At 47.6% G+C, this 27,071-nt stretch overlaps 1 protein-coding gene across 1 annotated transcript; it reads right to left on the bottom strand.

The window, feature by feature from the left end:
* Positions 1-123: 123 nt before the first annotated feature.
* PICK1 (protein interacting with PRKCA 1) lies at positions 124-9,570 on the bottom strand. Its single transcript, XM_082764340.1, has 13 exons — positions 9,504-9,570; positions 9,177-9,265; positions 8,688-8,799; positions 8,101-8,229; positions 7,910-7,976; positions 6,499-6,588; positions 6,096-6,149; positions 5,935-5,997; positions 5,472-5,605; positions 4,606-4,698; positions 3,809-3,859; positions 2,234-2,378; positions 124-1,976 (listed from the first exon to the last, which is right to left on the bottom strand). The coding sequence occupies exons 2-13, from the start codon at positions 9,215-9,217 to the stop codon at positions 1,726-1,728; spliced, it is 1,230 nt and encodes a 409-aa protein (XP_082620466.1). The 5' UTR covers positions 9,218-9,265; positions 9,504-9,570; the 3' UTR covers positions 124-1,725.
* Between the last annotated feature and the right edge of the window lie 17,501 nt (positions 9,571-27,071).

Here is a 27,071-nt window from a genome sequence, read left to right as displayed (position 1 = left end):
ACAAAGACATCCACGGTTATGAGCCAGACAGGCCAGCACACGACAGTCTGTCCCCTTCGCTGTATTTCAAGATTAAAAGCAGTAGAGGATGAGCACATGAATAACTGAAGAAAACCCAGGAAGAACAAGAAACAAAACTGTCACATTTGTCTTTATTACAGTCAACAGTCAGTACACTAGAGTCCATTTAAATCTTTCAGAGCAGCTTGACCATGGATGACTTTCTTCCAGGCACCCACAGAGATGACGAGGCCCCAAATATAAATCAAACATTAAAACAAAACAAACAACCATAAATTAATGCCCTTAAATAACTTCTCTCACTACCACTAGAATGTAACGACAGAAGTCAAACCCTTGACCTCTGAGAAGTACACCACTGCTGGCAGCTGCGCTGCCTGCAAGAGGAGAAAGTGCCATCTGGATTTGGGATCGACCCACAAGGAGAGAGGGAGGAGAAAAGGAAGCTTTTCCTTTTCCCTCCTTCCCTTGTGCAGGATAATTGGACATTACGTACTGTTTCTGGCTGGCCCGAAGGCAGCACAAAACAGTTGTGCAGAGAGGAGAGCAGCAGGTTGGATGCAAGTCACACTCTGCACTAAAAATCACAACATCTCTGCCTACAGGCCCTGTCTTCCTCTCTCCACGAGGCTTCCTGCCTCTCCTCGCCAGTGTAAGGACAGAACACCACCTTTGCAGTGATGGTTCCTTGCGGCACCTGCACAAAAAGAGTGTGCAGGACTCGCTGCACATCTTCAAGAAGCACATTTGGTTACCATCCGTTACAAGGAGCTGTAAGAGAAGGATAGATGGGAAATGCATGCAGCTTTGCTCTTACTCGCAGGAATCCATCTGCCTCAGACAACCGCGTTCACATCTCTGCTGACTGGGAGAGCTTCTTCCTGAGCCGGGTCCCTCCTTTCCACGGGGGAGGGCAGAGCCATATCCTGGAGGATTCTAGCCCTGGGGTGGAGCTAAGGGACACAAAGAGGATGGGAACTAGGGAAAAGAGTTGTAGACTCTTGCAGCTGAGTTGTGGCAGCCCAACGTGCCCGGCAGCTACTGCCTCTGCTACGTGAGCTTCCCAGCCCCTTGGATGGGGGCGTGATCAGAACACCTGTACCACTATCCCTTTTGACTTACCCTATTTCTTAAAAACAGTGGTGCAGAGAAGCTAGGAGTGACCATCCTCCAAAAATCTGCCCTAGAGCCCAAGGGATGGGCTCCAGGAAGAAAGAGAGGAAGCTTAAAAGGAGGCCAAAGCTTGAAGTTTGAAACCAGCAACCAGTGGGGTGAACAAAACAATGCTGGTGCCATCGCTTTCCCAAAGCACAAGGGGAGGACAGGACGGGGCGGCTCTTCCATTTGTAGCCACCTCCAGATGTTCAGCTGCCTTCCCCTTGGCAGAGAGTGGATCCTGCACGCTCAGCAGTGTGCACAGTCACATGGAGACATGGGAGGAGATTTTCCCTCCCCACAACTCAGTATCCAAGTTGGGCAACAGAAGGCTGTGGGGGGGGAAAGGAATATCCAGGCAAACAAGCAAGAGAAGAGAGAGGAAGGCAGAGGTTGGTCCCAATCCAACCAGCTACTCCCACCCAGGGCAGAGGAGGAATCCCAGGCTGGACACACACAGAAAACCACGGAGGATGAATCGCCATGTGAAATACACATTTTTATATCAGTCTGCAAAGTCTTTCTTTTCCTCTGGCCGTACCAGCACGCTCACGCGTCATCAATGAGCTTTTCGCCGTTCGCGTCCTCCTTCCCGCTCTTCTCTCTGTCACTTCCTCCTCCTTCCTCCTCTTCTTCTGCCCCGTCTGTGTACGTGTCCTTCTGCCCATAGCTGAGAGTAGTGCGGGCGAGGTCCACCTCGATGGGGAAGACGTCCGCGTCTCGGAGCACGGCGTAGCAGTCGTCGTAGTACTTGGACATCGTCGAGACGAACCGCTGCAGCTGGAACACGATGTCCTGAACTGCAGCGGAGACACGTCGACAAGAAATCAGGTGAAAACTCCTTCCTGAGCAAAGCGTGAAGGCTGTGATCAAGCCTCCCTCCCCAGCAGGAGTTACAGACTCCCCTTTATTAGTCCCACGTGGTGCAGATGTCTCAGATATAACCACAGGAAGATTCTCTAGCAAAGGCTGTTGAGCTAAGATGAAGGAGGAGCACAAAGCCCGAAGCTGTGTCTGCCTGACCCCTTCAGGTGCTGGGCACAGCAGCCGTACTCACCATGTTTCTGGTCCAGGAGCTCTATTTTCTCCAGCACGTCCTTCCTCATCTTGGCAAAACGCGTGCGAGCCTCCTGGCGGCAGCGTAGGATAAGGCGGTATTCGTAGTTCCCAGTGCTGACTCGGTAGAGGGGCTCACCCAGGGCCTGCCAAAACACAGCGCCGTTTTAGAGACTCCCACAACGCTGCACACTGATGTGGACTCGCAATAACCTTGGGTTATTACAGCCCTGCAGTCAGGAAGCGTGAAACAATAGGAACATTTGCCACAGCAGCAAACTGGCAGCTAGTGTGGCCAAATGCATGCCAGCCACTCTAAAGAAAAGTGCGACCACAGAGCAAAGAAAACAGGACAGGTACCTTCCAAGTCAACGTGGAGAAATGGAAAGGCTTCTTAACTGAACTAAGACAAGCACCATAAAAATAAAAAAAAGCCTAGGCTCTGAGAGATAAATTAATTTATACAAATCATACAAATAACTCTGCTCTTCTTGCAAACTTCACCCTGTATTGATTGCATAATGTAGTGTATGTCTACAGGGAACCCCGTGCTATTTATAACCATCCAGACACAAGACCAGATACCATTAGGGATGGAGCTCTAAATTGTCCCACAGAAGAGTTTTGAGGAGAAGGGGTTAGTCTGTCAGCTAAATAGCATTCTTCTCTTGCACTTGCAACCAAAACATAAAATTCCACATTACTATGGCTTCATAACGCACATTATATATGTCAAAACCCAGAGATATTACTCTGCTGGCCAAGACTTCTTTCCTTCCTCTTTCTTTCTCATTTAACACCAAAAATGTAATTAAACGTTGTCTTAGGAAAGCTTTTTTCATTCCTGGCATTGTGATCTAGGAATTAAAATAAATAAATAAATAAAATCCTTTCTCTAAGATCAATAACTAGGATAAAATAAATCTTGCTTTTATGCAGGGAACCTTGGTATGTAGAGGACACCTTTAACTGTCTTAAACAGAGCTGTTAAGGATTACAGATGTCAAACTTTAAAACAGGCAGCAAACATACTGAAGAATATCATCAGGTTTTTGGAAGTCTTCTGATTTTAAATTACTTATTTTTTAGGAAAAAAAAAATTGTTAGGAGGGATCCTTTAATCCATTTTCTTCAGCTACGTATGCAGCTTTTGCATGCATTTTGCTGCAGAGAAGCTAAACCTCCATTTCTCAGAAACAAGTCCAGAATTAATGATAAGCTGTACAGTAGACACGAATGTAATCTGTGAAGATAACGCCTTAATCCTCCTTACACAAGCCAATATTACTTAAACACTGAGGCAGGCAACCACTAAGCAAACAAGTTGCAGAGACGACCGATTGCTCTAGTATTCCACAGCACCAGTGATTCAGGAGCTATTGGCAGTGTTTTCTAGGAAGTGTTTAAGGGTCTCCAGTTTCTCATACGTTAAGAACAAATACACGGTGTTCTTAGGACGTGTTCCCTAGTTTGGATCTGCAGACACAGGAGTGCTTTTGCAATTGCAAGGCAGCGTGCACACAGAGGCTACAGAAACAGAGGATGCGATTCTCAGTGCCACAATACTGGTACTCACAATGCAGCTGTATTCTTCATCATCCATCTCTTTGACTTTCAGGCAGTAAGACTTCACAGGATTAAAAACAAAACAAAACACAAAACAAGAAGGCCATATTAAAGATCAGAAGCTATTTCCACCTTCACTCACAGACACAGGGTCATAGCATTTCAAACCTTCCTTCAATGATGTAGGGTGTAAGTAAGAAGGAAAAAAAAAAAAAAAGATGAGTTGTGGGAAGGATCGGTGTGGGAAGAGCTGACATATTTATTTGCCTTAGGGTTGCAGTTTCAATTATTTCCCTTAACAGGTAAAATCAAAAAGATTTCTACAGTTACAGAAGAGATGCACTTAACAACTCTACCTTATTTTTTTGTATATAGAAAGGAAGGGATTAGTTGAATGGAGGAGGAAAAACATGATTTGACTGTTATTCAATTTGGCTCAAGAAAAACAATTCCAAACTACCTACAAAATATGGACTCTGAGATTGAAGAGCTATTGAGGGGAGTTCAAGAGTGTAAGTTCCATCAAAATTCTTTACAAAAAAGTAAGGAAATTAATTTGGTTGGGTAGAAAGTAAGTGGTCTTGATTCTGGGAGATCCTTCTTTCTGGTGAGAACTATGAAGTCAAAAGAAGGTGTCTGAATTTAAGTAATCTGGCTGTGGACAAAGAATTTTGGGAAGAATAACAACCAAGTTTTTGCATTAACAGTGGGTGAACGCACACGTGATTGTATAAGCTGTATGTGATCCTCAGGCTATGATTCTATAAAACTTCATTTCAACCAGCATTAAAAATAAGAGCAGCTCACCAAATATTCAAACTTGACATCCAGGTATTTTTTGATAGTCAGCCTTGTGTCAGGAATGGCTTTATTCAAATACGTGTTCAAGTCAGTCAGCATCTGCAAGGGAAACATCGTGTCACTGAATGTAAGGTCAAAACGCAGGAGTGTAATTCCTGAAGTCCAACCTTCTAACCAGCACAGGTCACAAGACTGCCTCGAGTTAACTCTTCTTTGAATTGGAGCACATATGAAAAAAATAAATTGATCCCGATTCAGAATTGCCGTTGTTAGAGCATCCATTACAGTCACTGGCAAGTAGCTCCAGCGTTAAGAAATGCGTGTCTGGCTTCATCTTCTTTCAACTCATCCTGTTTCACTATCAATTAATCCTGGAAATTGTTCTCCCGCATCCAAAGGGGCACTACCCAACACTGTCCATCCAACATGGCACTTGAAGTGCGCTCAAATCAACATTTAATATTCTCTTTGCTAAACTAAATGAACAGATCTCCTGGAGGCTCACCCAAATGTATCAGCTGAAATCACAAAATCGTTACTGGATTGCTTATCTAAACTCTGATAATTTAGTGACATCTTTTAATTACGGGTACTAATAGCAGGGAAAGGACTCTAGGGACTACACTGATCGAACTACGCTCCCATCCACAATAGAAAAAGGTGAGGAATATATTCACGTGCAAAAGCCAAATGGACAAAACCGATTCCCTGTGTTACCTCTCAGGTTGGGAAGAGATCCCTGAAGGAAAGCAGACAACGACAGTTCTTCCCACAATGAATTACTGTGAAGACTGCACCTTCAAAGACAGCCTTCTGTCTTTCTAGATTCCCCTCTTCTCCAGACCCTTTACTGCTATGGTTAAGTACTTTACCGGCTTAATTGTTTTCAGAAGATGAATCCCAAACTTCTCAATGTTGCGATGGGCATCAGCGAATTTCACAAAAGCTTCACTGGCAGCAGGTTGCGGCTCCCGTACGCCAATGACAGAGAAAACATCTCCAAATGCTAGACAAGGGTAATAAACGTAAACAAACAGAAGAAAAGGTTGGCCCTGGAGAAAAACCATGCCCTTCCCATAACCTTACACTTAGCCAGGGGACAATGCTACGTATTCCCTAAAGACCAGAGGTTGGCAGGGCATTTCTTCAATGTCTTATGTGAAATATAGAGCCCGTGTTAGCCCCGTGACTGCTCACACCAGGAGCACAGCCCTTCCCACCTCATTTGTGCAACACTCAAGTTTTCTTTGGGTAAGGGAATCACACCTCTAAGCACTGACTGAAAATCCTGAAACTGGAGGTTAAAGCTTTCTGCTCCTTTCGCTCACTTGTTACCTCTGTGCGTCTGGGATAGCTCGAAGAAAGCTCTGAGAAGACTCTTGGTGTGTTCTGTCAAGCCTGTGATGGAAGACAGGATAAAACATTTGTTGTTTCACTGAGACGTGATGTCAGTATCCATCTTTTCCATACGGTGTGTGATGGAAGACCCAGCTTACCTTTGTACAACTCTGCAGTCCTCTCCAGCTCCTCCAATCTCTTCACCAATCCATCTAAATGGAAATAAGAATCAGAATACAGAATTACAACAGTCAAGGCCAGGACGTGGCTTTTAAAATAGCTTTTAAAATAACTGCAAACTAGTTTGACAGTGTGGGGTCATCATCTGTCAGCATTCACTACGTGGGCCCCCACTTTAAGTTAATTTACCTTAGTTAACATTTAAATGGCTCCAACAATATAATTTGTATCACCCAGGAAGAGGCAATCACAACAACGAGGTAGAGCAGAAGGAACGAATTAGGAAGGAATAATGTGGAGCATGTAAGTAACTACAGAAAATTGGTTAGCACAAGTGGGCAAGTGTGCCCTTAAGAAAATGTCCTTCTGGGCAATACTTACCGTTGCAAAGTATGGCTCGGCTTAACCCCAGGGCATCAGCTGTCCCTGAGCTCATGTTCTCTACCAGTCGGTGCTTCACCTTCTTCAATACTAAAGGCCAAAAGAGAGTGCAAACCAGGGTCAGGGGCATTTCTATGAGCATGAAAAGCACACTAGCACACTTCAGCGATTTATCAGGCTCTGAAAAAGCTGGCCAGCCTCAACTTAACTCATTATTGAGGCAGTGAGCAGAAGAAGAATGCCATAGAAACTAAATGGTCAATCCAGCTGTGCATAGCACATCTTTTATCTTGCCCAAGTGTTCTGCTCTCACATCCTATGTAATTAAATCAATAGAGCTCCAGTGCTTCAATTGGAGGACTACTCCAATAAATCACTTCGTATTTGGAACTAAACTTTGCTTATGCTACCTGCAGTATTACTTCACCTGAAGTCAGGATACCAGGCTGAAAGTGAGAGAAACGGGATTTAATGCTCAAATTATCCCTTTGCTTACTTAGATGCTTTAGATCTTACTTAAACCTTTTGGTCACCCCCTGATGGAATTAATTTCTGTCTGTGGTGGTCATACCCTGCAAATTACTCGAGACAATTATGCCCTCTTTAGAACCAGATGACTCAGCTACATTAGTTTAGAGGCAAACTTGCAGGGGTGCCAAGCGCCTGCAGCTCCTAAAAAAGTCAGCTGAAGCCACAGTGTTCAACATCTCTGGAAAATATTCCATATTCTCACTGCACTTCTGTTTTCCCAGAAATCCATCCCAGTCCTCAGCATTTCCCCGAATCCCTGTCAATTAATTGGTACCTTAAGTTAATCCCCATTAAAAGAAATTAAAGCAAAAATAATACATCGATCTTTTAGGGAAGCGAGAAAGGTAAGCCATATAAAGGAGACCGTTGCATAGGCTTAGTCCAAAATTCATACTTCGTTTTAGAAATAAAGCCTCCTCTTTCTCCTATAAAACGTATGGCTGTACAATACTCAGTGTAGATAGATATTTTGTCACTGTAAAACGAGCTGAGGAACTGCAACCAGTGTTTCACAACACACATTTCTGCGTATACATTTGGAAAAAATCACAGCAGGTCAGCAAAATTTACATGTATTAAAAATAAATAGATTAAATGACTATGTAATTGAGTTTCATCATCCATGCTAAATACGACGCAGAAAAGCAAGCCAGCTGCAGCAACAGTGAAGCCCCAATTTAATTATCAAGACTATTTCAAGAAGGCAGGGAAGGATTTTTTTTTTAAACCTCTAATTATCTTTGACAGTTTCCATTTGAAAATGACTGAATTAACAGTAAGAATGGAAACAGAATTTTACTCCAGTTTTAGCTAGGAGCAGTCTTTCACTCCTCCATGTCACTTTAAACTCTCTAGGGAGAAAGACGCCAGCAAGTCTTACCGATATCCAAAGACTTCCCCTGCTTTGGGTCGGCCTGAAGTTTGTTGTAGTGAATCGTCACTTCTCCCTGCAGGCAGAACAAATTCCAAACTGCTGCGCTGGAGGCAAGCAGCAGCAGCTTTCCTTCAGCAGTGAACAATAAACCGTCAACTGTGACCCAGAAGCTCCAGTGGCCCCCTCCTACCTCTCACCTTTACCATCTGTATCATCTTGGCCACCTCCACCTTGGTCTTCCCTTTGACAGACTTGCCGTTCACTCCTGTGATTTCATCGCCCGCTGCTACGGTTCCATCTAAGGCTGCCGGAGTGTTATCGAATACCTAGCGGAGAGGAAAAGGAACACAGTCTGGAATCGGGAGGATTAGAAAGGAAAACGCAGGGCTGAAGGACAAAAAACTGACAGTTATGTTCCTCCTATTTAACTCATTTTATTTCGTAATGCTCATGGTGAAGCCTCGCTTTTTCTCTTCTGATTCTGAGGTGGGATGGTCGCCTTGTTCTCTCAGGAACTTCTTGTCTACAGGCATAGGATTTGTTGATGCTAAGTGTCAACGCTATTCCCCTGCAATTCTAGCATGCTCTCCAAGGAGGAGAATAACCTCAATTTAATTCTTCCACACCTCTGAGGTACTAGGGCAAGGAAATCTCATTTACTGCAAAGTGAGAAAATCCCTCTCACTTTGAGAAAAACACTTAGCACATGGCTCTCCGTGGTCTCCATCTCTCAGGACAACACTCTTTTAGGAAGACAGTTTATTGTTCCTCCTGAAGTGCCCACCTGGACGATATAGAGACAGGGGCAGTACTGTGCTCCTCCCCCAATGCTGATCCCAATCAGGTTCTGGGCGTCCTTCTTCAGGGTCACTGTCCCAGGTACAGTGGGGATCCCACTAGAACGAGAAAAAGGGAATGGAAAACCGATTACAGCAGGCAGAGCTGCATCTGCAAAAGTGACTGTGGTATCTGAGTCAATGTGAGCTGGAAACATAACGGGAGTTATACATTTGAATTAATGACATTATCTCTGCCATAAAGTCTATCAGCACATGCTAATTAGAAAGACCCTCTGGGATATTGTTTTTTGAGACTGTGTACAAGGAGCAGAGGTAGGAGAGTCAACTCCATCCCTTGCCGGGCGTTGAGGTAACGCTACAGTGCTTGATTTGGTCTTTGTGCCGGAGTGAGAGGCAAACGCAAGCAACATAAAGGAGACGCGAGACCAGCGCCCCATGCCTGGAGAAGCAGGCGAGGCGCAGCCAGCACTCACAGCTTGTCCTCCTCGATATCATAGTCCAGGTCCGCGAACATCCTGACGCTCAGGCAGAGCCCGTCCGCCCCACACCACTCCTGGGCACCCTGTGAAGAGAGCACAGCGCGGCCCCGTCACCCCAGCGGGCAGCTTCAGCTCCCTGACACCCCCCAGCAGCCCCCTCCCTTTATTTTTCCCCCCAAAATCCTCCCCCCGCCCGCATTTTCCCCCCAAATCCCCTCATTCCGCCCCATTGGGGCCTAGGCCCACGGGGGTCGCCCCCCCCCCCCCCATGAAGCGTTGCCATGGCAACCGCGGAGGGCGGGGGGGGGTCCCGCCGCTCACCGGAAGTGGCCGTCGCGCGCGCGGCCCCCGCTGCCGCCCGCCGCTGCCCCCGGCGGACACGTCACCGCCGGGCCCGCCCGGAAGCGGCCGGCTCCCCCCTCCCCGCCCCGCCCCGCCCCTCCGCGCCGTTGCTATGGGGACGGGGAGGCGAGGGGCCGCCGCCATCTTGAGAGTGGCGAGGTGATGGCGGCTCCCGTGGTTCGGGGCGCTAGGGGAATAATGAAATGAAATGGAATGGAGTAAAATATAAAATAAAATAAAATAAAATAAAATAAAATAAAATAAAATAAAATAAAATAAAATAAAATAAAATAAAATAAAATAAAATACAAAAAGAAAACAGAAAAAAAAACCCAAACCAAACCAATAAAATAAAATACAAAAAGAAAACAGAAAAAAAAAAACAAACCAAACCAATAAAATAAAATACAAAAAGAAAACAGAAAAAACAAACCAAACCAAACCAATAAAATAAAATAAAATATTTTTTTTGTAAAAAACCAAGCCAAAACAAAAACACACAGAAAAACAACAAAACGAAACAAACAAACAAAAAAAAACACACCAAAAAAAAACCCACGAAATTTAAAATAAAATAAGATAAAATAAACCAAAAACACACAAAAAAAAAAAACACACAGAAAAACAACAAAGCAAAAAAAAAATAAATATAAAACAAAGCAGCACAAAACAATACAAAAACAAACAACAAAAAAAAACAAACACAAAACCCCACGAAATTTAAAATAATAAAGTAAAATAAAATAAAATAAATATAAAACAAAGCACAAAACAAAACAATACAAAAACACACACATACACACAAAACCACAAAAACCCACAGAATTTAAAATAATGAAATAACAAATAAAATAAAAATAAAATAAAATAAAATAAAATAAAATAAAATAAAATAAAATAAAATAAAATAAAATAAAATAAAATAAAATAAAATAAAATACCCTTTGAACTCAAAACTCCTCCATGACCAGGACAAAGGGCTGGCCAATGGCCTCTTGCTGTCTGAGAGGGTATTTCGTGTTTGCAGCGTGCAGCAGCACCATGAACCTAGGGGCTACGTGCATTAAAACATCTAAAAAAACTTTTACACACCTAAAAAACATTAAAAAACTGGAGCCTCCCAGAGTGCTGGAGTACAAGGGCAAAAGCGCGTTGTTAATCAGCTTGAGGTCCTGGGGCTAAGAGGCCTGCTGTCACTGCCATGCCATGATGGCAGGACTGCTGTATGCCATGGGTTGGGGGCCAGGGAGTGCCCCCCTGTCCCTTTGCTGGCTCCTGCTTTGTGAACAGGGGTTTGGCTGTCCCAGGGAGGTGACACCAGGCCACCAGCAGGGCTTCATTCCTGAGGCAGCAGCTCCGCCGTGTGGGCACTGCACAGAACGGCTGCAGGAAGGGGGACTGGGCTCAGGCATGCAAAGTCTGCAGTGCTATTTCTCCTATTTTTCTACCAGGGTGTGAAAAAAAAGAAAAAAGACAAAAAAGCTTGCCCCCCCCACCTAGGATAATACCTGCATCATGCAAATCATTTGTCTGTGCCCAAGGGGATTTCTCTGAGCCTTGCATGTGGCTGGGCGACAAGCTGGTTAAATGGATATTGCGTTTCTGCTGGGTCTGCTGCTGGAGCTGCGAGGGGGAAGAACAGGCAGTGAATTTCTACTTTCCTGTCAACTCCTGAAAAGAAAAGAAAATAAAAAAGTAAAGAAAAATTAAAAAAGAAAAAAGAAAAAGGAAAAATGCAAACTATTAAAAGAGAAAAGAAAAAAAAAAAAAAGGAAAAAAAGAAAAAAAAAAAAAGAAAAAAAAAAAAAAGAAAAAGAAGAGACCTGTTGACAGAGACAAGGCCAAAATCTGTAGGTTTGATGAGCCCTGCTTTTGTGCTGCTCCATTGATGTGTGCATATTTGACATGTCCTTCGGTATGTCCCCGAAGTGTTGGCCTTTGTATGCGCGTGCTGACTGACCCTGCCTTTTGTGTGCACTCTCTGCAATGTGTCCAGGGTCGATTGGATGCACTGTGTATGGGATGGAGAAGGAATCTACACGTGCCCCAAAGCCATGGCTGTCTCAATAGTGGAAATCCAGCAGATTGCCTCGTCCTGAGGGGAACAGTAATGAAAATGATAACCTCAAACAAATAAACAAAACAAAGGGCATGTGATCTGTAAAAAATCCCAGGAAGCTGTTTGTTCTCAAGAATGGCTCTGATTAATTGTTGCATCAAAAATTTGAAATGCAGCTTTATCCCGAAAAGATAGGTCCTTAATGTCTACCAATGCAGTTTGGATCAGGAGGGCTCAGTTTGCAAGTACAGACATCTCTCCTCCTCTAAACAGACAACCCGACAAAGTCAGCCCAGGCTCTGAGAGTCAAACTCTCTTCTGCTCGTCTCTCATCACATGTAATGAGCAGTCTGCAAGCAGATCACACGTTGCATGACTAGTTGGCTTCTTGGCACTCAGACGTATTTCTCTGCACTGGGGCTGTGCTGTGTCTCGTGGGTCTGGCTGTCTACTGCTACTGTTCTCCGCTTAGAGTCAACATGACTAATGCTGAGCTAACGTCCTCCCCATTTGCTGTTCCTCGAGTGTGTTTTCTGTTTGGGGGGAAACATTCAGGGGCTAAGTATGGGGATTATATTCCCTGGGGCTACCAACTCAGAGAGGAAGGGGTGAGAAGCATTGAAAACATGGCTAGCCATGACCTAACTGCTCATTTCCCAGCCTCAACATCTTATCACTGCCATGTTCAAACTCTCAGGACCTCCTGGGATGAGGTGCATCTTCACTCCACTGGCAAGCTGGAAATATCCCTCTCTACAGGATCACCAAGCTCTGAGTGCTTGCCCTAAACCATTTCAAAAGAGCACAATATCGCTGTCCTTTGGAGTACAGCCTGACTTAATTCCGGTGTCAAAATTCCACATTTTGGGGATGAAAGCAATATTTTTGTGCCTCGATTCATTTCATTTTAATAAAATCTTTTTCCTTCCTTCCTTCCTTCCTTCCTTCCTTCCTTCCTTCCTTCCTTCCTTCCTTCCTTCCTTCCTTCCTTCCTTCCTTCCTGGATGTTTGATTGTCTGGAGTTTCCTGAATTCAGGATTATCAGAAGCTTATCCAGAGGGCAGCAGCCTGATGATATGGACATTAATGCATGGTGGATGCATTGTGTTTCCACATACTCCAAGCACATTTCCTTCCCCCTTAAATTTGTCCCCACCAAGTTCCCCTCCTAGTCAAGGATATAGGTCTCAGGTGCATCTCTTGTTACCCACCACTAATCTGCTGTTTGGTGCTGATTCCCCAGAAGGTCCAGCTGTTAGATCAAGGAATTATCCATGGAAATGCAATACTTGCAACTTGAAAAAACAGCAGTGTAAAGTAACGGGGTTTCTGAGACCCTGCAGGTGGAAAGGTGGGCTTTGGCTTGGCTGATCCTTTTTAATTTAGAAGGCAACTCTTAGTCTTTCCAAACCAGGGGCATGATAACTTGCTACAGCACAGCCTGGGAGGACTGCCCCTCACACGAGGTGCTACCAGAGCTTGTGGTGCTTGGGTTGAACCCTTGGGGTGTGGATGCCTGCAGTGGAATAGCAATGGGGCATGCGGGGACCACAACTCATGAGCAGTGGCAGGGTGGAGGGTGGGAAACAGGCAGAGATTTGCCCTCATTATGCATGGGTCTAACATGCCCAATTACCCCATCCTCTCCTCACCTCCGCGATGTAAAAGACTCTTGTTGCGAGTGGTCATAATTCATGGTGAACCCCCTGGCCCCCCCCCTTACCCCCTTCACACCCGCCGCTCTCCATTTTCCTTCCAGAAAAAAACGTGCCTTTGATGAAATGAAACGGCTCAGTCAAAGAACCCCTCAAATGGTTGGGGACCCCTGCACTTGGCCACCCTTGCCCACTTCTCAGCTCTATTTCGGGCCGAGTTTGGAGTTTAAGTGGGCTGACCTTGTGCCCCGGCTGCCCCGGGGGTCAGTGATGAAAGCGGATGGAGGCTTCACAGTCAGGTCTCTCGTGTGTGACTCTTTTGTTCCCGGGACAGGGGTGTGCAGTGCCTGGGACAGTGCTTAATTGTTTCGGGGGCACTGCCTTACCCATCATGCCCTTCCCCGGGTGGCCCCAGCCCTTCTTGCTCATGCGTGGGAGGGTGGCAGCTTCTCCACTCGGGGCAGGGAGGAGGAAGCAGAGTCTGGGTTGCTCGGCATCATTTCTGGCTGTTTATCAATCCGCGTAATAACTTTCAGAGTGCCAGGAAGGAAAAAAAAAAAAAAAGAAAGAAAGAAAGAAAATGAAAGAAAGAAGGAAAAGAAAGGACTTCCTGGCATTTCACAAGTCCTGTCTGCCACTGCTGTCATCCTCCCTTATCCTGCTGTGCAGGCGAGAGCAGCATCACCTCATCCCAGCCAGCTGCTGGACCCATCTGCCATGCCCCATAGGACGCACCCCACAACCGAGGCACTGGGAAAAGCATTTGGGAGGTGGTGGGTTCGTGCCAGGGACTGCCAAAACTTTGGGTTGGGGCGCATGGGCAAAGCCAGGTGGTGGTGTGAGGAAGCGAGCCCAAGGCTGGAGGTGCTGAGGCCCCTGGAAAGCTTTGCTAGACCTGAGCTGGGCACCCAAATCTGGCACGGCACTGAGGGAATGCAGAGGAGCAGAGGATTTGTCATATGTGTGGGCAGGGGAAGGATGCTAGACAGCCTTTTTGGGGCTGATGACAAAGAGCTGAAGGTTTGCAGATGTCCATGATGGAGGTAGATGAGCAGATGTCAGCATGAGCGTGTGGGAAGCCTTGTACCACTCAATACCTCTTTGGATGCCCTCTCAGCATCTTTCTTTTCACAATGAGTCCTTCCTGTGCTTTACATCTTCATTACAGCTGGAGGCTGGGGCAGCAGCCTCCACAGCAAGCCCTTCCCCTCTGCCGTTTCAGGGAGTGACTGCGCAGAGGAAATGGATAAAAGGAGCGGGGGGTCAGGGTTTAATTACCCCATTGTGTGCAGAGACGAGTGATGGACAGAGACTGTCAGTGGGTCACCGATTAGCTGCCAGGGAGCAGACAGAGGAGGGGGGGATCGTGATGAGCCCCCGGGACAGGCCGGTGTTGGGGAGAGACCATGGAGATGGCAGCTCATAACGGGAGATGGTTTTTCTTTTAGTTGCTCCCCCAATCCTTCAGCTACAGGCAGCTCTGTCCAGGTGTGAAGGTCTCCTGCAGAGGGATCACCCCATGCTGCCTATTTCCAACCCCACAGCCTCACCACTGCCTGCCCTGGACAGGGCTGAATGTCTTGGTAACAAACCTCTCCCCATTGCAGTTCTGGCATCCGTTGGCTCTGGGGCTGAGAGATCAGGATTATTCTTGACAACTCAGTCCAGTCTTATACCTGATCCTGCCCTCGGTCCCGCCATACAATATCACACCTCACCTTCTTCCACCAGGTCTGTTGCCCTTGGTCTCAAGGCTCCTCTTCCTTTCCTTTTTCCCTACAATCCCTCTACTCATTCTCTTTGGGACTCTGACCTTCTAACTCCATCCACAAGTGTCCTCCGAGGTCCTGCGTCCTGTGTCACCTCGCCCTATCACTCCTACCTTTTCCTCTTCCTTTCTCTCCTCACTCATCCTTTATCCCTCATTCCTGTCCCCTTCACCCCTCATCTCCTAGGGTTGTTTGCATGAATCATCTCTGGAATCATGAGATCACTGTTTTTTTTCTGTCTCTCTGTCAGTGGGAACATCATATTAAGGAGCATGGAGAAGTGACCGGGGGCCATTGGGGTGACTCTGGCACCCCCTCTCCTCACTCTCCCTACCCCCCTCTTCTTCTCTATCAAAGGGAGCTTTGTTGTCCACAAGCAGAAAGAGAAAAGCAGATAAAAAGGCGGAACATGTGATCTCATTGGCTTTATTTAGACACCCAACTAACCCTCCTCTCCTTTCTCGATTCATCCAAAATTATCTAAGCAAGAATCCATAATCCATCTCTGGGTTTCTCATCTGTAAAAGAGGTGGTGAGAGTTTTTTTTTTTTTTTTTTTTTTTCCAAAAACTTCAACCACTAGCCTCTTGGTCTCCACAAGGTGTGAAGATGAGCCTGACAGGGCTCGCTGCCAGCAGTGTGATGCCTTCAACTGCAGTAATCTCCACGTCATAAAACTGTGGGATGCCACCTTGTTGAAAGGGAATCGGGATCAGGGAGAAGCAAATCCTTTTCCTTGTTTCACTGTTGCTAAACAGGGGATTTCGGGGAGGGCCCAGAAACACATTGCTTCAGTGGGGGCACTGAGGAGGTCAATGGCTGCAGCGTTAGACAAAAAACATTCAAGTTGAGTTTCTGGATCTGCCAGAGACATCCTTTTTGACCAGGGTAAAATTCTCCATCTCAGGATGCTTTGGTTGTCCTTTGTGATGGGAATGATCCATGTTTGTCTGACTGTGCCTCCCTGGCAAGCACGTTGTACCATAGGTCTCATGTGGGAGCAGCAGGGCACAGCTGGGATTGCAGTAAGAATCTCTGTGTTGGGATTCATTTAGATGTTATCAAGCCAGAGGACAGGAAAAGGACTATCATATATTCGTTAATTGTTGCATATTAGATGGGCTCGATGCTTTACAATGGAAGCTGCTCTGCATGCAGTTTTGGAAAAGATATGGTTGACTTGGCACAAATCTTTGTTATGGGCACAGTCAGACGAATGTAAGGAGTTGGTCAGTGTGCCATTTTCATGATGTTTTAACCAGCTGGGTTTAGAAATCCACCAGACAAGACGTCCTTCTAATGTGCGAATATAATAACCCTTTTATCTGCATAGTCCATTCCCCTTCTTTTCAGGAAGGAAAATTCTCCGGATCACCCCCTACATCCACAGCTTTGTGTGCATGTGTGTGGGAAGCCTCTTTCTGTGTCACTAGTGTTGAAATTTAATGATCATTCCAAGGGCCTTCCAAAATAATTGAGGCACCGCATGGGAGAAGAATATAGAAAGTTTGGCAGATGGAGTCAGGAAGCATACGGTGTTCACCCAGAGCACAGCACAAAGTGAGATAGGGTCGGGACAAAGGGTAGTCGGCGGAGTGAAGAGAGGGTCAGTAGAGAAGACAAGCAAAAAGGCAGGAGGAGCAAGATTGCTCCAGGTGAGAATGAAAAATCTGCTTTTCTTGCAGAAGCTATTACCAGAGAAGGATACACTAAGATCATAGAATCATAGAATCATAGAATATCCTGAGTTGGAAGGGACCCTTAAGGATCATCAAGTCCAACTCTCGACACCGCACGGGTCTACCCAAAAGTTCAGACCATGTGCCTAAGTTCACAGTCCAATCTCTTCTTAAATTCAGACAGGCTCGGTGCAGTGACCACTTCCCTGGGGAGCCTGTTCCAGTGTGCAACCACCCTCTCTGTGAAGAACCCCCTCCTGACGTCCAGCCTAAATTTCCCCTGCCTCAGCTTAACCCCGTTCCCGCGGGTCCTGTCACTAGTGTTAATGGAGAAAAGGTCTCCTGCCTCTTGACAACCCCTTACGAGGAAGTTGTAGACTGCGATGAGGTCTCCCCTCAGCCTCCTCTTCTCCAGGCTGAACAGGCCCAAGATGCTCCTAATCATAAAGGCAGGGAGGTGGGAATTCGGCTGGGACATTTTCTGTTGCAGGAGAATGGTCACTGTGGAAGCTGCAGTGACTTCAGCATCACGTGAATTTTCCTTTACACATCTATATGTGTGCGTGTAAAATGACTCAGTGAAGCACTATGTGCAAGGAGGAGGCTATAACGAGGATGATGTCTGTGGGAATGCTTGAGGTATAATTTAATGAGGCGTGGGAAGTCATGACGTCCCTGGGGATCTGCCAGAGCTTTACTGTGGTGGAGGGTAGAAAGATATCTGTCGGACATGTGCTGGGGGTTATGGCTGCGGGAGGTGGAGGCGGTTTCTCTGAGAAAACAGGCTTTGTTAAGCTGAGGTATTCTCAACTTGGAAGGTGACATTTGTCAGTAGGCAGCACTGAAGGGTGCACTGGTGAGAAGAAGAAAAGTGTCTTGTAGCGCATCCTCACGCACAATAACATCTGCAGCAATGGAGCAGAGATACTCTATCTCCAATAAAGAGCGTTGGCTCCAGCTTACATATTGCTAAATCGGAAAATGTGGAGGCCAGAAAGTGACTTTCTTCTGTCTTTTTAAATAAATGCAGAGTTCCTATAAAAATCGAGACCCGTTGTAGCCGCCACTGGACTCCTGCCAGTTCTGGGTCCCCATCATTTGATTTTCCTGAAACAGGCACCATGACTCCATTCGCAAGACATTTCCATTAGCATGTTGGGCTGATTCAACTTATATCCTGCCCTGTTGTGTCTGACTCATTTTTCCCCATCTCTAGAAGCCTGAAGGAAGGCAGAGGGCCCTTCTCATAGATGCTCAAGGTCTCTATCAGATAATAGCTGAAGAAATATTTGCCATGACCGCGCTATGGTCATTTTTTTGCCATTCCTTAGTCACTTGGCAGCCAATGGAGGGAAGAGGCGAGAGCAGGGTGGGGGAGAGTAAATGAGACAGAGGGACAAGAACAAAAGATTCCTTTGTGGCACAGAGAGAGAAAAAAGGGAAAGCATCACCAAATGCCCAGAAGCCATGTTTGTAACAAGAGACCTATTCTCTCAGCTTCTTGGAAAACAACTTGGAGTAAAAGGCCCTGGTTGAATTAACCCTTCATGGAGGCGACTTAATGAGCGTGCAGGGAAGAGGCATGGCCATGGGAGGCGTAAGCTGTGTGCGAGGTGGTGGCACTGGCTCTTGAGCAATTTAAGCAAGGATTGGTTGTCTGGAAAGAGGAGGTAGGAATGACGTTGAGTGGTTTGACCATACCAGAGATCTGAAATGTCAGATGTCCTTTCTCCATGGGAGCTTTGATTTCGGCAAAGATCTCTAGAGGGGGTTTTGCAGCATATGAAGCAGCAGCTCTTTTCAATGAACCATTTTTCTAGGGGGGCCGGTACCTTGGACTGTGCAGAGACAAAGGAAAAGAAAACACTCCACCTCAAAATATATGTTTTACTGCAGCATAATCTTGTCCAAGCAGCCTCTCTGAAGTCAGTCCCTATCATTGGCCTTCAAAAAAGCTCTTCTCAAACATTGCATCTCTTTTGCTCATGTCTTAGATCTCCCCTTGGCTGAGCAGAACAATTATATCAGTTAAAGGTTCCCTATACAAATGAATCGAAGGTAGCCCAAATCCCCAATCCCCAAAGAAACAATCAGGTTGTTTGTTTTTTTTTGCCTTTTTTTTTTTTTTTTTCTATCATGAACACTCTCCCTTAGCGTTCTCCTCATCATTTCTAAGACAGTTTCCTCTGTTATTGAGCAGATCTATGAGTGAGATGGGACTTCAGCAATGATGGTACAAGAAAAAGATACAGCTGTGGAAAGACACCCTACAATTATTTGAAGATCAAATGTCAGCACATGCCAGATCGGGTTGTATCTGAGCTTGCTCTGGGTGCCCTGCAACTTAAAAGAAGTTACTTTAAAAAGTAAAAAGAAGCAACTTGAAAGAACAGCCAGGTCAGAAATAAATGCTTCTTCTCTTCCTGAAGTACAGAAGGAGCAGTGTCCTGCTTCTGGAGCCTCCTCCTCTAGAGTCAGGCAAAGAGAAGTAAAGGGCAGCTTGGAAAAGGCTAGACGTTCCCCTTGTCCGCTTCCCCACCTCGCCAGGACAAGAGCAGCCCTGGGTCACCCATCGCCCGAGGCGCAGATGGGCAGGATGCAGCGGGTGCCCGGCAGCCCGCAGTCAGGTGGGGTGCCGAGCGGATGGGAGACGCACACAACATTACGAATGTGCTTTCGTAAGTAAGCGATCACATGGAACTCGTACGCCCGTGTTTCAGCAGTGTCTTGAAAACAACCAGGAAAATCATGTGGCCGCAGAAGTCTGTGGGCTCCCAGCCCTCCCCCACTCCCTGACCTTCTCCCTCCCTTTCGTCTCCTTTCTTTCTCCCTCTCTGCATTACTGAGACGGTAACCACAAAGGCTGGGGATGAATTTTGCGCCCACTAAACTCATCCTGGGCCTTGGGGTGTTTGTGTTGGCACCTGGTCTTGGCATCCAACTCACCTGTGCTACTCAAGGCCACCAAGTGCTGTGTGATGTTCCCTGGAGCCCTACAAGGGAAATCCTTGAGTTCAGTCTCCACGAGGGATTGAAGGACACTTACCCAGAGTGGATGCTAAATATGACCCAACTCATTGCTGAACGGGATTTTCACCATTGCAGCTCCGAGTCCTGCAGAAATTGACTTTCTCTCGACATTAGCATTTTAATACCTGACTGGCACTTAGTGGAGTCACTCAAAAGAGCAAGCTCTGTGAGACCAATATTGAAATACAGGTCGTAAACTAAGAAACTTAAAGTTCACATCTGTCCAGTCTCCACTGCTGCCTCGTACAACTCATTCACAATAGGAAGCCAAGAGTTTCAGAGTGCTAAAACCCTACCCAAGCTAAGAGCAGGTGGTGTTCTCTGTAGAACAAGGGCCACCACACTATCAATAAATGCATGCCTTTGAGCCTGGTCTCCACTGCTTGGCTGCTATTGTAGTTAAACTCCTACATGCATATGGCTAACAACCTCGCTAAGCACAAAGAGATAAAAGATGCATGAAGAAACTGAGGGATTTAGTGGGCTATGCCAGATGAGGCTAACCTGCAACACTGTCCCTAGACTTGTGCAGTGTTGCCAGTTATGCTGTCTTCTACTGTACATTTGTCCAGCTATCATTTCAACATAGAAGTTGAGGATCTTGGTCTCTAGTCCATAAGGCCTTCATCTTTTCCTTCTTCAGATGCTTCCCCAGATGCATTTCCATTGATTGCAGTTCCCTTCCCTTCCCTTCCCTTCCCTTCCCTTCCCTTCCCTTCCCTTCCCTTCCCTTCCCTTCCCTTCCCTTCCCTTCCCTTCCCTTCCCTTCCCTTCCCTTCCCTTCCCTTCCCTTCCCTTCCCTTCCCTTCCCTTCCCTTCCCTTCCCTTCCCTTCCCTTTTTCCCTTCCCTTCCCTTCCCTTCCCTTCCCTTCCCTTCCCTTCCCTTCCCTTCCCTTCCCTTCCCTTCCCTTCCCTTCCCTTCCCTTCCCTTCCCTTCCCTTCCCTTCCCTTCCCTTCCCTTCCCTTCCCTTCCCTTCCCTTCTCTTTTTCATCTGTTCTTAAAATAGATGGGAGAATTTTGGAGCAAAGTCCCTATCATTTTATGTACCCATCTGGACTGGAGTCAAGAGGATCTGCTGGAGGCAAAACAATAAATGCCAACGTGTGGGAGAGGGCTGAAGAAAGAGTGAATCTGTATCAGTGGGGTGTGAAGGGAGTTTCATGGGGTCCAATGCGGTTAACTTGTTTGAGCAAAAGTGCTGCAGGCCAGAATTGGGATCTGAAAATGCATCTGGTTTGGGCTCAGTTAAGAATATTTATTATGGATTAGAGTGGGCTGATGGGAAAATTTGACTGGGTACAGTGGGGAGAGTGGCTTTGTCGGGGCTGGTTGGAAAGCTTCACTTTTCTTATACCAAAACCCGTTACCCCGATGGGAAACCATTTGCCAGACCAACTTCCCATGGATAGGAACAGATTATTCAGCAAGTGCTGAAGTGGGATCCCCAAAAGGCTGACAAAAACCTCCAGTTCCCCAGTGTCCATCTGCTCCGTGCCATTTCCTTGCATGCTCATGAGCAGTACACACCAGAACATCTGCATCTCCTGCCCGAGCTGGTCCACCAGGTCAAATCCATCATCACTCAATGTCCTAGCTGTAAAAAGGAAAAATTTCCTGTTTGACCAATTCCTCGACCAGGGATGACCAGGATTTGGAATGAGGAAATAGGACATGAAAACCCAGCACATGGTTTCTTCTACAGAGGCTGGGATTCCAAAATCTGGTGGTCTGCTATGGGTGTGTGTAATGCACTGCCACAGCCTTACTGATTGAGGGGATAAAATAAAGACTTAGCTTGGAGACAGCTTTGAGTCCCAAATAAAGGTAAATCCATACTGTTTCTGAATAAATAATGTCTCAAAACGTGGTACCAGCTTCATCTGGGAAGTCAGCCTAGGTGGGGTGACAGCACGGTCAAATCCCTTGCCTCCCCACTTGTTCGGGCTCTGCTTTTTTTTTTTTTTTAAACAAAACCAAGCAAACAAACAAAAAACAGGAAGAAATGTGTAGCGAGGGGTAGGAGATGGTGTGGTCGCGGGGAGAAGCAGAGCCCCAGCGCCTTACAGAGCTAGCAGAGAGTGGAGCAGGAGAGCGGAGGGTAGCACAGCGCTGTACAGCTGCAGGGCTGCTCACAACAGGGCAGAGCTCGGGGAGAATGTGCTCTTTGTTCCCTGCCTTTAAAGGGTAAGAGAAACACTTATGCATGGCAAATTAGCCCAAAAATGTATTTCTCTAAAACACCCGATTGTCTGGCCAGCTCTGCAGCTGCAGGGAAGTTCCAGGGAGAGAAGGGGGAGGCGGCGGGAAGGAGAAGAAGGAGGGAGGCAGGGAAGGAGGATTTTGCTCGCTGGGGAGGGGGGAAGGCAAGATGATTGTGCAGACAGGGGAGAAATTCTCATGCCTTGATTCAAAGAGAGCAGACGAGGGAGCGAGGGCACCCCTGACGGAGGGGGCTGTGTTGGTGGTCAGGGCCTGGTCCCCCTGGGGGTGGAGAGGAAGGGGGACATGAGACAGCTGCAGCCGGCGGTGCCGGGGCGTCCTGACCCCCCAGCAGGTTCAGCTGTGCCATCTGGGCCGGGATGCTCCGCGAGCAGTGCCATGCTCCTCTCGTCACCGTGTTGCGTGTCCCCGGGGGCGACCAGCCGTGCATCCTCTCCTGCTTCATAGCAAAACATGCAGGGTGCAAATCTCCATAGAGGTGCAGGGCCTGTGCTACTCTCCAGAGTGCTTCAGGGGTGCTACTTATGCACAGAACATCCCAAATGTACCCAGACTCGGTCTGGGCTTGCTATGAATTTCCATCACAACGCTGATACACATTTAGAAACTCCCAGAACGTTGCTGGTGGATGTATTATCCTGAACTTCCCCAGGGTTTCTAAGCCAAACCCAAAGGTAATGTTCTCAACAACTGCTGAAGCCATGCCAGAGGTATGCAGCCAGCACTGGGAGCACAGAGAGTTTCTCCGGGATGTATCTGCCACTGACTGCATCTTCCAGAGGTTAGGACATGCTCGCTTGGGTGCCCAGATTCCCTAGGGAATTTCTGAGCTCTCAAAGGAGCCTGCTGTCTCTTTTCTCTTCCGAGAGCAACAAGAGCTTGTGAATGGGATAAAAACTTTGAAAAAGCGGGACATGCTCTGTGGGAACAGCACCACAGAGACAAAGACGCTGGGCTGAACTCAGCCTGTGACAGTCGTGGTGACTGCCGTGGTCCTGTCCCTGCCCCAAGGAATGCCACTGAAGCCAGAGCCAGGCCCACCACCAGCATGGCTGGGACCTGGGTGTCCAGGGAGGGTTTGATATTTGTTCATCTTGTCCAGTTCAGATGCAGGGTTGATGTTGCCACCAATTAAACTTGGCAGGGGCAACCTGTACTCTGTCTCCAGGCTGCTCTTACATTAATTTTGTGACAAGATTCTTCCAAGGAAGGCAATATAACTGTTCAGGTTTGTAATCCAGGAAACCTACAAGCCTTCTCTCAAAGGACTGAATGAAGCAAAGGGCGGGTGTGCCTGGATGTTTTATCTGCACGATACCAGCTCTTGGTGGGAATTACTCATTCAAGAGAGACGTGAGATGAAGATCATTTGGCTGATAGAGTCATCCCACAGGGGTACCTGCTGGATTTGGAGCAGCACCTGGCAGAGGGAAGCCAGCTCTAGGGCTGAGGAGGGTTCCTGTAAGGGAGAAGAGGATCAGACTTGCTCTGGCAGAGGCATGTGCTGGGCAGAGGAGGAGGTGGGAGCTGATCTGCTCTTGAAATGAGTGTTTGGGAAGCTGGTGACAACTCTAAAATCCTGTTGTCGTTACCTGGCTCACCTCTGCGTGGCCATTGGAGTGGTTTGCTCTCTCATGTGGTGTGTACACAGGAGAAGAGGGGAGGGAAAAATGTTGCCTTTGATCAAGCCAGCAGCATTTCTCAGCAGTGACGTGCTTCGTTTTCCACTCAGGCGAAAAGGAGCCACACTGCCTGCATTGCCATCTATCCTTGACAAGGCAGAATCCATCCTGTCCCCTGCTCTCCTCCTCTCCAGCCTTAACACCTTCACAGCCCTGACATCCAGCTCCTCACACGTCCCTTTAGAAACACCCTGGGCAGCAACTCCACAAACACGTGTGACCGAGTGAAATGGGTTTAAGCTTCATTTCCTACGGCCGCAGAGCTACGGCTGGGCCTGCGCTGGGCCTCACTCCTAATTTTCCCCCAAAAAAAGGGAGTGGGTGGCATGGCTTCAAGGCAGGCCTGCCATGAGTCCCCACATCGCTTGTGGCAAGGTGGGACTCGGGGACACCACAAATCCAGCAGTGTGGAGACCCTAAGGCCTCCCAGGGATGTGTCGTCACCTGAGGGTGGGAAAGAGGGGCACCAGGCAAGTGTTTATTGGCAAATAACTTGCCAAGAAATGGGATTTCAGGAGAATGAAACCCAGGCCTAATGCAGCAAGCGGTTTTGGCTGGAAGGCGAGCGTGGGAGGGAGATTTTTAAAATATCAAAATATTTCATTTCATGGCAATCTTTCTGAATTATTCTGTTTTCTAAATGCCAAAATGTTGTGAATGGACATTTTGAAAGGGAATTTATGACATTTCATATCAAACCAGCGTTTTGCATTTAAGTCTTGACCCAGGTTGAGAGATAAGAGGCCAGACACAAGAGCCTAATAACCACAAATTTAAAGCTTATTCAAATTAAAAGCTTTTTCAAGCTCGGCAGAATGTTTCACTCTCTGAATTATGCCTTAAAAATAAATAATAATAATAAAAATGTCTTTCTTGGTTCAACCACAGTGATTTCCTCCACATTTCTTTTTCTCTCTGCTTTTGAACCAGAGCTTACATTATTTGCCCAGCTTTCCTGGTAGAAATCTTCATTAGTGGTAAGTGTGCTGAGGCAGGCATAGTTGGAGGAAGCAGAGGTTTGGTTCAGTGTCAGCATGGGATGCTTGTCCTGAGAGCTGGTGACCTGGATCCCTTCCCTGATCACATCTCTGGATCAACGTGCCCATAGGCGACACCTCTCTGGGATGGTGGAGACACTGGAGCAGAAATGTGGTTGGGGTATCCCATTGTGTTTGGGATAAAAGTGGCTTGAGGTGAAATAAAATCAGCCTTGAGCACCTCGGACAGGGTTTCACTCTTATCTCAATAAATTTCGCTCTTATCTCAGTACAGCTGGTTGCGGTGGGGTTTTGGCTGTGCGATTCTCAATCATGTTTGCTTGGGTTCAGCTCCACAGGTGGCAACAAGCAGAGTGACACCTAGCAAAGCCCTGGTGGCTACGGCATTTTGTCATCTAGCTTTGGGAAAGGTGCAGACCAAAGCACCATCATCTTCCAGCACTGTCCCACGGACTCTATGAGAAGTGGCAGAGCTCTCTGTGGGCAGTTTTAGAGGGGGGATCCTAGTGTAAGAAAGATTTTTTTTTACTGATTTGGGAAGGGGCCCTGGTTCTTCTCACAATGGGTGGGTAGGCTGGGGGAAAGCCACCTGGTAGGGATGAAGGACAGTGCCGGTGCTTAGAGAAGATGCTGTGCCCCGACTGCCTCTGCTGTACAAAGGCCAGTTCAGCCTCGAAGGACGTGAAGAACAGCCTTCCTCCCCCCTCTTGCTGCCCCCAGCCCCTTGTCCCCAGCACCCCATCCTCCCTGCTGGCCATGAATAGAGTTGGCACGGGTGGGCGCAGCCCCAGGCACTGGGGCTGATGGCTCCTGACCTGAATAAGCAGCATAAAGGCACGGAGCGGCCCCATCGCGGCTCCATCCCGACTCATCCTCCCCAGCTGCTGGAGCATCCGCTGCGAGCCCAGCCCGGCCATTCCTACCCTATCCTTCAGTGCAGTTTGTCTTTCTCTCCCTCTCTCATCTCCCCCTGCCTCTCTCTCTCTTGCTCTCTCTCTTTTTTTTTTTTTTTTTTTTTTCTGTATTTAATCTCCTTTTTCGAACATATCATTACAGGAGCAACAAAAAAGATGGGACAATACAGCCATTGATGAGCTGCTCTCGTCCTCCCGTCCCGGTCCCCCCCACTCCCTCCCTCCCCTCCTCTGGTGCGTGCCAACACTCTTTCCACCCGCCCAGGGCTGGAGCCAGCGCCAAACAACCTCTGCTAATAAACAAGAGGAACCAGATAAACCAGGAACACAATAGAGGGATTTGTTGCACTTTAGTGATGGTGGGAACAATGTCAACTCCGTGGCGCAGCTGCATGGACCCCCTCCCATCATCTCCCCCCCACCGCCTCGCGCCCCCCGCGCACTCACAGCCCAACACTGTGATTTATGAAAGGCCAGAGGTCACTGTGCATTAAAGGGCTCCTTTCTTGCATCATTTATTAACCCCTCTACAACAAGGGGTGCTCATTGTGGTAGTGGTGGTGGTGGGATGGGGATGGGGAGGGGGCGGAGGAGTCCGTCCTGGAGGCACCGTGCATCTCTTGCAAGATGCTGAGGTGCAGAGCTAGCGCTTAAAATCATTTTCACACCAACCTGGTGTGCATGGGGAGGAGGAAAAGCTTTGGTGAGAGGCACCTTGGCTGCAAAACGTGGGCCAGCAAAAGCAACTCGTGCATTCCAGCAGGGCTCTGCTCACATTTCATAGGGGTTGCCACCTACCCAGCCTTGCTGGTGAGCTGAGTTCACAGTCAGTCTTGCGGCCGTGCACACACCTAGGACTGGCCTGAAGGGTTGCCCTGAAGACCCCGTCAGCCGTATAGTGGCCCTGCAGAGATAATCCAGGTGCATCTCCATAGCCCTGGGACACCTTGTGCCACCAGGCGTGAACATGCAGGCCACCTGCAATGCAACCGGGCAGAGCTGGACCACTCTGAGGTTTCCTTCTCAGGCCAGTAGAGATGTGGCCGAAATGTTTTTTGCTGGTTGCCATCACAGGCAGCATTGTGGTGTCACCACACAGTGCTTTCAAGCCTCCCTGCACGGCCATGGTGCAACGTGGTGAAATACAGATGTGCTCATTTGCTGGCCTGGTCTTTTGTTGCAGAAACTGTGGTGACCACAGTCACTTGGGGAGAGCTGATGTGGTGGCAAAGGGCTCAGCACTGAACTCTGCAGTCCCCCGAGCTACCCCTCATCCCCAGATGCACTTATGGGCCCCTTGGAGACCCTCTCCGTGGGCAAGCTTGCTGGGGAGGACAAATCTGAGCTCTCCTGATGGCCCTGGCAGCTTGGTGGAAGGGAGGTGGTGGCGGTGATGGGTTGGGACATCTTCCCTAGCCATGAAACGAACGGGGAACAAGGGACAAAGGGTCTGGAAATGAGCCCCCAGATTAGGAGCTGGCCCTTTGAGAAGGGGGGCGCAGGGCAGAGGGGATGCGGAGGCTGGGGTCCCGAATTCCGGC

The sequence above is a fragment of the Aythya marila genome, assembly GCF_965140915.1.
Source record: "Aythya marila genome assembly, chromosome: 1".
NCBI classification, from domain to species: Eukaryota; Metazoa; Chordata; class Aves; order Anseriformes; family Anatidae; genus Aythya; species Aythya marila.
Note: the sequence above shows the minus strand (reverse complement) of the source record. Positions and strands in the feature narration are given on the sequence as shown.

Coding starts and splice junctions, on each gene's coding strand:
- PICK1 (XM_082764340.1), bottom strand. CDS start 9,217: ATGTTCGCGGACCTGGACTATGATATCGAGGAGGACAAGCT. Junction 8,230..8,687: donor CCTGTCTCTATATCGTCCAG/GTGGGCACTTCA, acceptor CCTCTCCGCTAG/GTATTCGATAACACTCCGGC. Junction 3,860..4,605: donor ATGTCAAGTTTGAATATTTG/GTGAGCTGCTCT, acceptor AATCCTGTGAAG/TCTTACTGCCTGAAAGTCAA.